The sequence below is a fragment of the Prosopis cineraria genome, unplaced genomic scaffold (assembly GCF_029017545.1).
Source record: "Prosopis cineraria cultivar Desert tree isolate PC_DT_omini unplaced genomic scaffold, ASM2901754v1 PC11, whole genome shotgun sequence".
NCBI classification, from domain to species: domain Eukaryota; kingdom Viridiplantae; phylum Streptophyta; class Magnoliopsida; order Fabales; family Fabaceae; genus Prosopis; species Prosopis cineraria.
Genome location: NW_026555342.1, coordinates 5,895,488 through 5,911,269, shown reverse-complemented (window position 1 = coordinate 5,911,269; position 15,782 = coordinate 5,895,488). Strand labels below are relative to the sequence as shown.

The following is a 15,782-nucleotide window of genomic DNA, read 5'->3' as shown; positions in this document are numbered from 1 at the left end:
GGAGATAATATAGAAAAAATATTGAGATGGGGAATTTGATGTGAAATTGTATTGGAAGGAGGGAAGATGTAGGTGACATGATGTAACGGGAATCAAACTACAAACAGCATCTGTTTTATTGTTTTAAATTTATATATTTCGTTGATAAATAATAATAATAACTTTTTTTGGCCAAAAAATAATAATAAATACTTGAAGCATATTATTATTAGTGTCAATATAGAAATATAAATAGATAGCACAAAGGATGAGTTGTTGCCTACGTGACACTTTTTGTCCCTTTGTCGGCCTATCAATAACCGCGAATATTGCTGCCCCTTTCTCTCTCCTTCGACCTCTTTTCTTTTCTTTTTTCTTTTTGATTCTTAATTAATTTGCTCTCTTTTTTTCTAAATTATATTGTGAGAAAATTAATTATCTGATTCCTAAATTTTGGTTTAGTTAAAAGTCAGTCCTATCCTCGAATGTTGATCCGGTGAAAGCAATGTTATATAGTAGTGAATGTTGGGCTCTAACGGGACAGCAAGAGCATAAAGTTGGAGTAGCAGAGATGAGAATGTTACGATGGATGTGCGGACATACACGTAAAGATAAAATTCGAAATGAGCACATATGCGAAAAAGTGAGGGTGGCACCTATTAAGGAAAAAATGGTAGAAAATCGGTTGAGATGGTTTGGGCATGTACAAAGAAGACCAAGGGAGGCACCAGTGAGAAGAGTGGAACATATAACTTTGAGTCCGATTAAGAGAGGTAGAGGAAGGCCTAAGAGAACACTCTTGGAAGTTGTTGAACGTGATCTCTTAATTAATAATATTTCTAAAAGCTTAATAAATGATAGAGCACAATGGCGTCTTGCAATCCATGTAGCCGACCCCACCTAGTGGGATAAAGGCTTGTTGTTGTTGTTGTTGTTGATCCGGTGAAACTAATTCATATAATTTTCACCCTGTTAAAACTTAGTAATTATTAAATTATATGACTTGTGCAATTTAATCTCTTTAATTTCATTTATGCAAAATGTTGATCCTTATATTTTAAAAAATAAAATTATAAAAAAATTAATGTTAAAGTTTTGAAACTAATGCTTTAAGTTGCTAAAATTATATAAAATGATTAAATTGCATCAAGTTAAAGTCTATTGAATTGTAATTGAGTCAAATTCTTTACAATCAAATTTAAAGTATATGAATTAAGTTACAAGTGCTTGTGAATACAAAGACTAAGTAGTTTATTTTTTCTATATTGCATATCTCATACATGACATGTACACTTAAAGAATGAAAGTCTTTGCTTGTAATTCCAGCATCCTCTTTCATCATTTTATATGCAAACCGTTAACCTTTTCTCCCTCCATATTCTTTCAGCCAACCATGTTTATTATTGAGATGATGACATCAGATTCTACCATCTCCATTTTTGACTTCAATTAAATATGTTTTTAATATTTAAGTCTTGTGTAATAATTTTATAATTTTATCAAAGATGCTATGCTCAATTCTGACAATGAATAACATAAATTTAATGGTTTGGCAACATGGAGATATAGAGGCTGGTGAATGAACAGCATCCGATCCTACATTTATTCCAATCTCTATATGTTCACTATATACTATTTTAAACATCTTCTAGTTATAATCATATTATAGCATTATTAACTAATAATTTACACTTCTCACATACCATCATATGTTAGTTTAACTAATGGTTTTGGGTTCAAGTATGCCGTAAATATTTAATTATATATTAAAAACTAATTATGAAGATTTTGCCACTACCGTAGTTGTTAGATTACACTTTTGACGGAATGGACCAAATGTAAAATAATTATTTATTTAATTAGATAATTATATTGATGATCACCATAAGAGGGAGTGTGGTTGAGTGCTTCCTAAAATCCTGATTGTGATATGTGTGGGAGGTTTTCATCATTCATAAAACATGACTGAAAAACTCTCTCCCTCTACTTCTTTCACCTCTCTTAGAAATTTGATATATGCACTGTGAAATTTCATCTGAAATTCGTGACTGTTACCCATATTTCTCATATGACATAGAAGATGGGCGAAAAATCTCATCGTCACCAGAAATTTATTTTCGAGCTCTAAATTTTTACAATAATTCTATTGAATTCGGCTCAAATTACTTAAAACTCAATATGACTTTTGAGTACTGAATATATTATTTATTATATTTTTTTCTTTAAAAAAGAGGGAGGTTAATAATGACTTGTTAGTAGGTAAGAGATGAAAACAGGTTTTTTTTTTTTTTTTAAGTTTGACCAACAGGTGAAATGAAAAATTAGGTAAAAGGAAGTAATAATTGAAGTAGCAGCGGCACATGTCATGAACATTTGAAGCCACAAATACTGTTGTACTTGCAATATTCGCAGTTTCTCACTCTCATTCATATGCTTAATTATTATGAGGTTCAAATATGTTTGAATTGCAATAAAAATACACATACATGTACACATAAATATTATGATATACATGATGTGGTGGGTGATTGAGAAGATCACAAAAACACTGAAGCAACACAAAGACAAGGGTGTGACCTGAATTTTGGCCCACATGCATGCAAATCTTCTTTTCTAGTGGGATTAAAATTTGGATGCACTCATTATTATAACTTTGATTAACTGATCTCGATATATATATATATATATATGTCTATATCTATCAATGTGGTTTATATATGCATGATTTAATTTGTTGTTATATATTTCGGTTAGTTTTGCTAAATTTTGATACAAAGATGATGATCTATTTGGTATGATGTTGTAATTATTTGATGTGAGATTTTCAACATCGTGTGCCCCACAGAATATGAATTGCGTTGTGATGATATGATAACCTCTTGATTCAATTATTGCTTCCTCCGTGTATCTTCCCTGTTAGGCACTTCAATTTCACCATGTGATCTTGTTTGTATCAAGTCTTATTGTTTTGGAGTGAACTTGTTTGTATATCTTGAAAATGTAAGATTTAGCGCATACTTATTATTATTATTTTTTTTATCAGAAATCACCAATTTCACGTTTCGTCGAGTAACTTTTGGGTCTCTTTTTTTTTTTTTTAAATTGATCGTACATATCTTTCCATTGAAGACTTTTGAGTTATTTTTGGCAAAATGTTGTTTTGATAATTTCCTATGTATAGGAAACTAAACGTGCTTAATCTGTTTTGATCCTTTGTTTTTATTTTTTTTTTCTCCTTTAATTTTAAAAGTTAAAGAGCCTCTTCAAAAGTTTTCACGATCAAGTGATGAAATTATGATTAGTGTTCTATGAGTATATTTATAAGAGTGAGATGCTTGAAGGTTAGTGCAGTGTCTTTCATCATTTTTTTTTCCAGATGAAGATATTTCATAGGGTTGGGTTGAATTTTAAGAAATGAGATGTCGCACGAGTTCACTTATCTATACACGAAATGGATCTTGCATAATGTATATAATTTGATATTTTTTTTAGGCGAAATCAAGAGTATTCTAAAGCCAAGAGAACATATGTAAATGAATATGACATCATATTTCTTAACCGAAAACTTTAAATCATTGGGTTTATTAGTCTTTTTCGTTTATATACCTTTTCTTTAATTTAATTCCATGTGATGTAGGATTTATTTTCACACTAAACGTAATCAAATCAACTTACACTTGACATCTAAACATATAAAAGAGAATGAAGAGACCAATCTTTTTCAAACTACATAAGGCAACTCCCAACTAAGTATGCTTAACTCAGAAGTTGGGAATCAAACCTCTAATAACCACTTGCTTAAAGGGTAAGAGATTTTATGACTCATGTCAACTTGGTAATTTGATAAATTTAATTGCATATACATAAAACTTGTAAGTAATATGATTTTACTATAAATTTTATATGGTGGTTAAAAATAAATAAAAAAGAAATGAATAGAATAGAGTGACATCCACGTGAGTAAATAGGAATATAAAGTTTGGTAACTTCGAGGGAAGTTGAAAAGTTTTGGCATGGACTTCACAAAGTAACAAATAAAGCTCACGTTCACGCATACGAATGTGTTGGGTTGGCGCCTTTATTTAAGAAGATGAAGAAGAGAAGCAATGGTTTGTTTTTGTTTTTGTTTTTCCCTTTTTAATGTTTTTTTGCAAAAGAAAAAGGAATATAGATAATGGCCCCAGTGACACTAACAATTCCACCAGGCAACATTTTTTGTTGGTCTTTCTCATGACATCAAATTCCCATCCAAGCCGCCTTGGGTCCCTTTCTTTCCTTCGTCCTTTGCATCTATCAGCTTCCTATTTTAATGATCCTCCCGCCCACCTGTTTTCATTCTCCCAAATTACTACATTCTCCTTCCCCTCCGAATCTTTTTGAGAATCTGATTGGTTCAAAATTTAGGATACTAAGTAATTTTTTTTATATTTGAAAAATGATGTATTAAGATTTCAGTTACTATTGATGAATGATCCTGCCAGCTATTTTCATACTGTCAAATTACAACATATGTGTGCATAGTTCTCCCACTTCCCCTTAAATTAAAATAAATAATAATTCTCCAAAATTCATCCACGCTATTACTCAAATTTATTTATTGATCGATGTACTTATAAGATCCCCATAATGCATCAACATCATAGAATCTGTTTCCATCAACATACTATTGACCAGTTATAAACCATGCAGTTTATTCATCCAATCTTACTATTGATGTGTGATGATCTCATTCATCAGTGAGAGCAATGTACTGTAAATACCTCTCTACAACCGTGTTTTGTAGAGCTTTTGAGGCTTAACTTGTTCTTCTTCTTTTGGTGCAATCCGAAGACAAGATAAAGACATTGGAGATGGATGATTTATAAATATCTCCACAGCTAAAACATGTATCATTCATAAATTACAAAAAACAATGGGATATTTTTTTTTCTTGCAACAATTATATCTTTTAGTTCTTGATTTTTTTTTTCAATTATCGAACATTGATTTAATCCCCAAAATCTGATTCAAAAAAACCTAGTGTATGCCTCTGTAATTTCTTAATGTAGAATAAGTCAATTTTTATAATTTCTTAACTCAATACAATCCGATCTTTAGAATCCCTGAATTCAATAAACTACAAGAAGTGAGCTATATTGAATCAAGATTTGAAAATAAAATTGATACTATTTTAGTCATATTTATAAATTACTTTCAACATGTTTTATCAGTGTTAAGAAAAACTTTAAAACTCATTAACCCTATTTTAAAATTTAATAAGTTTTCAACTTTATTCATGTTAAATATATATATTTCAATAATATATTTTCTCACTCTAAACATTTAATGAAGGGTAAAAAAATTGTGATAAGAATTTAATGACGTGATTTATAAATAGAATCAAGAAAAAATTTCTTTCTCTGCTTTATAAATAAGATCAGAGGGAGTAATTGAGAAAAAGTGATGATGAGGAAATAACAGTTATATCATTCCTAATTTTGTATTGTTAAAGCTTAATAATGCAATAGATGATAGATGCAGAAAGATGCAGCGATGGAGAGTTAAGGAAGGGAGAAGAGAAATAAAGAGTGGGGGACCCAGAAGAAGGGAAATGGGAGCAAGTTGCAGGGAAAATGCAAGACAAGGCATGCATGGGGTGTTGTTTATAATTATGAAGAGTCCTAAGCATCCATCTAGTCTGTCTGGTTTTCCTTCTGCTTTCCCTTGACAAGATATTTAGCGATCCACCCATGCTCCCTCTCTTCTCTTGTCCCTTCATTATCTACAATTGTCTCTTTCTACGTTTCTTTCTTTCTCCTTCTTTCAACTTTAAACATCACCCAAATTAAACTCTTTTCCCTCCCTCTTCTCATGTTTTCCCTTCTAATTATAATCCTCAAGTATACATTATCACTAACTCTCCGATTAAACTTGCATGCCTATGTTCTATTTGTTTGCTTACTATTATTAAACACTTTTCATTAAGAAAAAATTGTATATAGATCTTGGGGTAAACAAGGAGACCACAATTAAGTCCTTTAAAATTTGAGTTTAATTTGAAATCAGGATACAAATATAATATTACTCTTACTTATTAAATTTAACTATTATTATATGTGTGAAGGTATATCAGTAAAATATAAAAGTAATAATTATAAATTTTTAATGAGATAGTTGTAAACTATTAGTATTAAACGTTATTAGCAAACAGCAATACATGATCAATTTAATTATTAGATATATATATATATATATATATAGTTATCATTGTAAAATATTAAAATGATAGCTGTAAATTAGATCAGGTAGTTGTGTTAAACTTATAATGGATGATTAGTTTAATTATTATATATGTGAAGTTATAATTGTAAAAAATTAAAAAAATATTTGTAAATTACTGATAAAATAACTATAAATTACGTGATTGATATTATGTATTTTTTAATAAAAGCTTCATTGTTTTTGCACCGCAATTTCAACTTATACTTAGATTCTAATAGACTTGGCCATATTTTCTAAATTTTGGAGGGCTTATTTATAAATAAATCTACTTTATGGGACCTATGCATAATTTTTCCTTTAATTAACTTATACCTTCTTATAAGTTACTCCCTCCATTACAAAATATAATGCATTTTTTTTGGATAAGATGTTAAAAAATATAAAGTGTTTTAGGGTTTTTAAGGTGTAATTAATGAGATTTTTTTTCCAAAAATACCTTTAATTAGGAGTATAATGAATGAGGTTTTCTAATTGAAACATACTATTAAATAAGAGTTTAGAAAAACTGTATAATTTTAAAAATGGTTAACTAATTAATTGTAGGTGTAACGTAGTTAAAAATACCTCAATATTTTATGGAATGAAGGGAGTAGTTAATAGCATTTAAAATTAATCTTTCTTTTCATGTTTATCCTTATTTTTTTTGCATTGTTTTAACTAAAAGATTTTATTAATTACATCCCTAATTAAAAATATTTTTAAAAAAACTGTATTAATTACCCTTTAAAAACTCAAAATGTCTTATAGTTTTTAACATGATACTTTAAAAAGTGTTTTATAATACTATATGAAAGGAAGTAGTGCATACTGCATAAATATAATTCCTAATGACTTCTATGTTTAGATTCATTATAATATAACCTTCTATGGGCTTATTTATAGAGTAGAGAGAGAATATTTATTTTAGTCCTATTTATAAAACATCTCAATAATTATTACATTCATCTTTATCCTTTTACCCCTATTAAATACTGAGAAGGTAATTAAATTCTAAATTATTTTATTTTTAAAATGTGCATATTTAATAAGAGTAAAGTTATAAATTTGTAAAATTTTTAAATAGAGTTAATGAGGTTTAAAAATTTTTTTAGCTCCGGTAAAAATATTGAAAGTGACTCATGAATATGATATAAACAATACTCTTCCACTTTCTTTCATAAAACACTAACATATCTTTTTATCATATTATTATTTTCATTTTCCATTATTCACTCATAATACCCTCCCTCAATGTTGGTTTATGATTTTCAAATTTTAATATATGAACATTAAAATAAAAATTTTGTTAATTTTCAGATAGAATTAATAAGTTTTAAATACATTTTTAATTTTAGTAAAAATATTTTAAGTCATTTATAAAAACGACTGGAGAAATACGTAACATAATAAACATTCCATAAAATATTTCATGCAAGCATTGGGCTAATCCACCCATTTTTATACTTAATAATACAGGAATCTCTCTGATTGTGAACCTCTTTGATTCAATGTTAATTAATTTCAGAGGCTCAATTAAGATTGAAATGAATGAATATACCATTTTTAAAATAATGAATGATACTACTTCCATATCAAATTATAATATACTTGCAGAGAGATTTGGCAATATTACTCCTCGTATATATTCTCTTTTTCTCTCATATTTTTTAATTTTATAAACAAAATTTTAAATGAAAATTATTTTTAAAAGTTTATATTTTTATCTTAAAAATTAATGTTGTAAATTATATTGAATGAGCTTTATTGGTATATTAATTTTATCTAAAAGTATTTTATAATTTGAGATAAGGGGAGTATTAATTAATCATTATCTCTAGCTATCTCTTCTACAAGGTATTAAAATCTTGACCAATTATTGAACTGGTAAATAAATTAATTCAAATATTAATGAGTAAAATTATAGTTGAATCATGATTAAAATGATCATTAAAAATTATTTTTTAAAATTTTTTTCAAGTTATTAATTTAATAATTTATCAATTTAACTAGATAGATTGATTTAAATTTCTATATTATATTCTTCAACTCCCTAATTGAAGTTAAGTTAGCTCAGATAAATATAATGCTTCATCAGCTTTAAAATAATCGTTGCCTTGATTTTTTTTTTCTTTTTATAAATAATCGTGTACTACAATTCATACAAGACATCATTTACTTTTATGCTAATTAAAAAAGTGTTTATTTAATTCGCAATATAATAAAAAGTTTGATTTCAATAAAGCAGAGAATGAGTGTGTGTGTGTATATGTGTGTGTGTGTGTGTGTGACGTTCACATGCAGCGTAAAGGCCTGGGAGAGGCGGACCCGAATTTCATCGGAGAATTATTTGATAGTAATGAGTGATGATGCAAAAGTGAGAAAAAAGAGAAAATAGGACCACAAAAATAATTGTCCAGCCTTTTTCTGCAACATTATTCGCTACTCTTTTTTAATGATGAGGGCTTTTCCTTCATCCCCAGCAGTCCACACATGCTTCCTAATTGGCCCAGAGGGGAAAAAAAAAACCACATGTTTACTAATTTCAATATCACGTTTTTTTCCCACTTAACAAAGCTCGAAAATAAACAATTGAACGGGGAAGGATAGTTGAATAAATGGTCGAAGGACATTTTTATCGTCGACCCTAAAAAGATCATCGCACATCCTAAATTTAATTAGTTAATTCTATAAAAAATTATATATAAGTTTTATGAAGTAGATTTATTTATTAATAAATTCTGTAAAATTTAAAAATTACAGTCAAGTCTCTTAAAACCTGAGTATAGTTTGAAATTAAGTTGTAAAGACAACAATACCTCTATTAAATATATATTACATCAATCAAATAATCAATTTACAACTGTAATTTCATAAATTCAATAGTCAAGCAATTATATGTTATTAATAAAGTTAAATATTAATTATTTTATTAGTAGTTTACAACTATAAATTCAACCTTTTACAATTGTAATTCACATATTCAATAGTGAAGCTGATTAGTTTAATTATTGAATATATAAAGTTAAAGTTATAAAAGATTAAAGTTTTAGTTGTAAATTACTAATAAAGTAATTGTAAATTATTTAATTGATGTAATGTATACATGTTTAATATGGACATTATTAACTTTTTATTTCAATTTTAAATCACACTCAAGTCTAAAATGTCCTTGCTATGGTTTTTAATTTTTGTGAAAATTATTTATAAATAAATTCACTCTATGAGACCCATATATAATTTTCCCTTAATTCAGTCCTTCATCACTTTGACATTAAAAACACCTAATGCCTACTCATCATCAGTGATCCTCTTATTTTTATATGTTTTTTTATTGAGTTGAGTCATTTTGCCTCTCAACTTTTGACCAAAAAAATCAATGAGCACCCTCAATTCAAATATTTCACAATAAAACATATTAAAAATGTAATATGCAGCCATTAATGGCAAAGTTATGATGAGAACATGACATGGTGATAAGGGAGAATTTTTAATGTTGAGGGACAAAATTAATCCATAATTAAGTTTAAGATACTTAGTGACATTCTTGAGTAACATTGAATGAACAAAATGACCCTTAACCCTTAAATAAAATATCACATTTATTTTATATAGAAAAAATTAACATGCAAATCTGCATAGATCAAGCCTTCAATTTTAAATTAGATCTTTGTAATTTTTTTAATTGATCAAACCATTTATTTCAGGAATTATTTTTTTCAATTTTAAATTAGATCTTTGTAATTTATTTATTTTAGATCAAGCCTTCATGGTTCAAACGAATGGATATGTTAATACTTGAAAGTTAAAATTATTAATAAATGATTACTTTTTTAAAACCTAAAACACTATTGAAGTTTATAAAGAAATTTACTTAATACTTTTGAACCCCAAAAAAAAAACATACTTGATTTAATACAATGTTAAATTTTCATTAATTTTATATGAAAATTTTATATATATGAAAACTACTCAGAAGACATAACCTAAATGTGTAAATCCTAGTTATAAAAAATCATGTAATTAGTTCTAAAGTTATATAATTTGTTAATAACAATATAAAAGTGCTTAATTTTAAAAAAATTTAAAATTTTAACTTTCATGAATTAATAAATATAATGGATCAAACTATAAGCCAAGGAGCGTGCAACGTGGAGAAAAGGAGGAGAATTAAAATGGATGGCCCTGTGGCGATAAAGAGGGAATATATCGTCACTTGCAAGTTATAACTTGCATGAACTCAGATCCGATACACACAATTAACGCGGTGTTTGCTTTTTCACTTTAGTTGAATCCTGTAGTTAATGGATGCACGAACATAATTTTTCTGAAATTGCGTTATAAATGAGCTAGCGAAAATCGATTCCCCCCTGTCTTCTCTCAAATGAATTCTCTTTCACCATAAACTTCACTCATTTATCCTAATATGCTACCCTTTGTTATATGAAGTTTCACCAGACATGCAACAACTCGACATCCAGCACAACACGTACCCTGTGATATGTTAAATCAATATGTCTGGAGCTTCTAAGTTCTATGCGTTCCCACACCCAACAACATCGGCCTTAATTCCTCACCAGCACAACATACAACTCAATTGTGGACATATCATGTAATACGAGTTAATGAGAAGTTATTATAATCGATTCTAACTTATGTTCATTTGTAACTCCCATGATCATCACGTCATTTTCATCCCAAAATCCACTCGACACTTTTTTTTCCCCAAGCATCATATCACCCCAGAGGGTTTTACAATTTTGGGGGAATAGGGAGAGAGACAGAGATACGTGAGATAGTGTATGAGATGTGAGGTGGGCATGTTTGGATGGACATTCTTACCCGTCCTGTCTCTGCATCTACAGGTGTTATGTTGTCATTCTTTCACATTCTATATACCCCTCCCCTCTCTCCCCATTTGATTAGACTGTAAATGAAGGCCCTATTAGCTTTGATTCCGAACACGCCATTTGTGGCTCTTGTTCCTTCAATCATTATCCCTTTTTTCTACTGTTTTTGTTTTCTCCTCTCTCCTTGTTCATCTTTGTCTATCTGCTGACGCTGATGTTTCCATCTCACGCCAAAGCTTCACACAAGTTCATTTTTGTTCCCTAAAAAATTATTGCAAATTTTAAGTGTGCGCCCCAATTGTCATTTGTGAACTTGGGATGCCCACTGATTGGGGAAAAAAACTGCGTTTTGATTCTCGTCTATCATTCATTGAAATCTTATGTACAAATATCACCCAAAGGATTATCTTGAAATGGGTATTACAATCAATTAGTCTCACTTGGTTCAAGGTTAAATGTGTGCTTGTTTGTTACCTCAAAGGTGGTTTTGATAGTAGCGATGTTCAATGTCACATTTGCCCCACTTCAAATATGTACTAAATCAAATTAGGCTTAGAAAGTAAATATATTCAAATTTTTGTCAGCTGATTTTTTAATGATCACGTCAATAAAGTTTGGATTTTATGTTTATTTAAATTACATAAAAAATGATCTCCGCTATTCACAAACGATAGATAATAATTACTCTAATGATAATTAAGATTTACTTGAAATCCATGCTAATCATATCTTGTCCACTCCATTTTGACACAAATTAATATTTTATTACATGTTAATTACTGCCATAGTTAACACGATATTTCATAACTCATTCTGCCATACGATTTTTTGTAATTTACATTACAAAAAATGAAAATACAAATATTGGAGTCACAAGTCTGTCTCTGGATCTGTTTGAACTTTTAATTATTTGGTCAGATGGAGTTGACCACGGCAGGTGTGCACTGAAATGACACAGGGGCCTTTCTGTCATTTGAAATCTGTAAAATTTGCAGAAAAAGCTTATTCACACCCTGCACTGCGCAACACGCCCAGTGACTCCCACCACTAGTGCCCCAAAGCTTGAGCTATGCTCCTAAGCAATCTCTGCCACGTGACTCCCCTCCCCCGCACGTGCCTTCCCCCGCGTCATCACTTCCGTCAAAATTTCAAACCCCAACACATCCCTCCGCACGTGCCACGTCCCTCCCCGTCTCACGTGCTTCTCCTCTCTCGGTTACATCACATTTTTACCTTAGCTCGTATCGTACGCCCTCAGCATAAATACCACACAACTACCCTTGCTTCCCCTCCCAAACCAGTTTCCGTTCTCCCCCCCGCCCTCCCCCCCCTCTCTCTCTCAAGTCTTCGTACGAACAGAGATTTATGATCCTTACAAAGTTTTGTGGTCAGAAATCCCTTTAAAGTAAAGCTGCAACGACTATTATAAACGTTGTTTCAAGTTTCAACCCACGCATTCAAAGCTCTTGTTTGTTTGGTCCTCTGATTTTTCGTATCCGATTCCCCAATTTCAGCACCGTTTCTTTGGGTTTTCTATGAGAGCTTGTTGCCTTCTGCAGCTTTCACCTCTCCTACCATGTTAGACGCTCCCGGTTCTGGTCGTGATTCCGAGCTTAGTTTGGAGGCTCTCAGTTCAACCCAGCGAAGTTCCATGAGCAGCGAAAGCATTTGCAGCACCAGTTTCAGCCGTCTCTCCTTCGAACTCCTTCCTACGTCGCCCGAAAGCCTCTCCCTCAAGCCTCATCGGTCGTCGGACTTTGAATACTCCGCTATCCGCTCCGCCACGTTCCGCCGCAAGACGGGCCTCACCTTCCGCGACTTCCATCTCCTCCGTCGCATCGGTGCCGGTGACATCGGCACGGTCTTCCTCTGCCGCCTACGCAACAGCAGTTACGCCGAAGACGATCGGTTTGTCACCGGCACGGAGGACGATGTCGTTGTCAACCGCGAGGACGATGGTTGCTGCCTGTATGCCATGAAGGTGGTGGACAAAGACGCGGTGGCATTGAAGAACAAGTCTGAGAGGGCGGAGATGGAGAGGAAGATTCTCAAGATGCTGGATCATCCTTTCCTCCCCACGCTTTACGCCGAGTTCGAGGCTTCACACTTCTCTTGCATTGTCATGGAGTTCTGTTCCGGTGGGGACTTGCACTCCCTACGCCATAGACAGCCTCAGAAGCGATTTCCTCTCTCCTCTGCAAGGTAGACACAGCTACCTAAACGATAGCGTTTTGTTATGCACGATTTTGTTTTGTTTCACATACAGAACCATTCTGTTTACGTCTCTATTTTGGCCGCTTCTGCTGCATCTAACGCCTTGTTATTTTCTTGTCTGCTTCATCCTTTGAAATGTTCACTTCACTATATTTTTTTTTTCGAAAATCCTTTTTCACAATATCATAGCCATTTTTTTAAATTTTTCGTCATCTGTGATTTTCTCGGATTATAAACCTGACTTAGCCGCAAGTTTCCAGTTGTGAAACTTTTTTTCTCCTTTGTTAGAAGTTTGAATAACCTTGCTCGCTCTGATCAACATTACCAGATCAGGCGCTGCATTTTGCCTGCTGATTCAATACATTAGAAGATGATGTTTGTGAATTTCATTCTGTGTTTTTTTTTTTTAATTTTTGTTTCATTGATGCTGTTTTGCTTCCGAGAAATTTCTTCGTTATTATTAATTTTCTGGGTATTATTCCTTGCCAGGTTTTATGCTGCAGAAGTGCTCGTGGCATTGGAGTACCTTCACATGCTGGGAATCATTTACAGAGATCTGAAACCGGAGAACGTGTTGGTTAGATCCGACGGCCACATCATGCTCTCCGATTTTGATCTCTCGATGTGTTCTGACGCAATCCCAGCCGTTGAATCCTCTGACTTATCTCCCGATCCTGCGTTCCGAGATACCGTACCGTGTACCCGCCCGCACTCTAATCCGTTCTCGTGCCTCCCTAACCGGATTTTTCGGTCCCGCAAGGTCCAAACCCTTTTCCCAAACCGACTATTCGTGGCCGAGCCGGTATCTGCTCGGTCATGCTCCTTTGTAGGGACCCACGAGTACGTCTCTCCGGAGGTCGCCTCTGGCCACTCTCACGGCAACGCCGTCGACTGGTGGTCCTTCGGAATATTCATCTACGAGCTCATTTACGGGAGAACACCGTTTGCAGCCCCTACGAACGAGGCTACGCTGCGAGGCATCATCAAGAAGCCCCTCACCTTCCCCACCGCCACGCCGTATAGCACGCTTGAGCTACACGCGCGTGACCTGATATTCAATTTGCTTCACAAAGACCCTACCCGGAGACTCGGGTCAAAGCGGGGCGCGGCAGACGTGAAGAAGCACGCGTTCTTTAAAGGTCTGAACTTTGCTTTGATACGGATGATGACGCCACCAGAGGTACCAGGTTCGAGGAGGCAGAAGACGACGCCGTTAGGCCAGGTGAAGGGAAACGGAAGTAGGACTGGCAGGAGACAGCGGCTGCAGCCAACGGCGACGTTTGACTACTTCTGATCTTCAACCGGACGACCGGCGAACTTTGCGCCACGTGTTCGTCGCTGCCCCCGTCCAGATTTTCTACCTGGCGGGTGACGTATTTGTATATTCGAGCTGTAATCCCTTTTTCTTTTTTGGAAGGAAAGAAAGTTTAATATTTTAATATTCAAGCTAACAACTTCAGAATTTTAGTTCGAATGTATAAAAAAGTTCACTCCACAAAATCAAATATGGTTCGGGGTGGTGCCCTTGGAAAAAAGCTGAGATGAGGGCTGTGTCATTTGCCTTGTAAGGAAGGCCTGGACAAGATGAGTATGTATGTATAAGGGGAAATTAAACTTGTTATGGGAAAAGATTCTGCGCTTAAATGTCACCCTTGTCCCTTCACCATTAAGTGAGACGTGTAATGTAAAGCCTGCATGTGATTAAGGCGTAAAAGTGATAGTTAAACTTGACACGTAAAATTTGTAATGACTTGAAGTAGAAATAATCCATGACACGTCCCGTAGTAATTGAAGTGCTACATCTGCTGCTAGGTTTAGTATTTTCAACCCAATTGCTCCTCAAAACTTGTGTGTCACACCCGTGAGTGCACATATATGGAATATAATATATGGTGAACCCAAGAATATCCATATATACGCTTCACCTTGTTCAAAGCCCTCACACTTCACCTTGTTGTAACTTCTACCGTCTTATCATCCCCCTTTTTGGACCTTTACTTAACTTTCCTCCACTTTTTATCTTGTCTCCTCCTTTTTAGAATAATCCTTTTTATATTCTTCAGAAGACCATTCCGACACTTAATCAATGTCTTAACCAATGTCTGTGAATTTGAATGGTGAAAAGTTTGATTCTTTTAAACAAAGATTCAGTGTTGGAAATTGTTTATATATTCTTCGCCTCATTCATGAATCATGACCTTATAGACCTTGTTCACAATAATATATGTGATAATGACCTGCAAAGCAGTAAAGGTAGTAAAACTTGAATGAGTCATTGAACAAGTTGTAATAGTACTTCAAAGTTTGGTGATTAAAATCATGGTTGAATCAAAGTTAATCTAGTTATGATTTTTTTTTAACTCGAAAGGAAGTTTTAGCCAAAGCAAAGTGGAGAAAAAAAAATCATATAATGTGTTAGATTCGTTCAAAACTCTTGACCATATCAATTAGGGGACTAGTTCACGTTTTCAATGGTCTGACTAGCCAATTCCAATTGGGTGT

The 15,782-nt window shown here is 32.7% G+C and overlaps 1 protein-coding gene across 1 annotated transcript; it reads left to right on the top strand.

Moving 5' to 3' along the window:
- The first annotated feature begins 12,388 nt into the window (after positions 1 to 12,388).
- On the top strand, positions 12,389 to 14,929 carry LOC129285023 (protein kinase PINOID). Its single transcript, XM_054920561.1, has 2 exons — positions 12,389 to 13,268; positions 13,770 to 14,929. Exons 1-2 carry the CDS (start codon positions 12,643 to 12,645, stop codon positions 14,572 to 14,574), a joined length of 1,431 nt encoding a protein of 476 aa, XP_054776536.1. The 5' UTR covers positions 12,389 to 12,642; the 3' UTR covers positions 14,575 to 14,929.
- The last annotated feature ends 853 nt before the right edge of the window (positions 14,930 to 15,782 follow it).

Bases quoted from the DNA above. Each gene is read 5' to 3' on its own strand.
- LOC129285023 (XM_054920561.1), top strand. From the start codon at position 12,643: ATGTTAGACGCTCCCGGTTCTGGTCGTGATTCCGAGCTTAGTTTGGAG. The intron at 13,269-13,769 runs GTAGACACAGCT...ATTCCTTGCCAG, and splicing joins TTTCCTCTCTCCTCTGCAAG to GTTTTATGCTGCAGAAGTGC.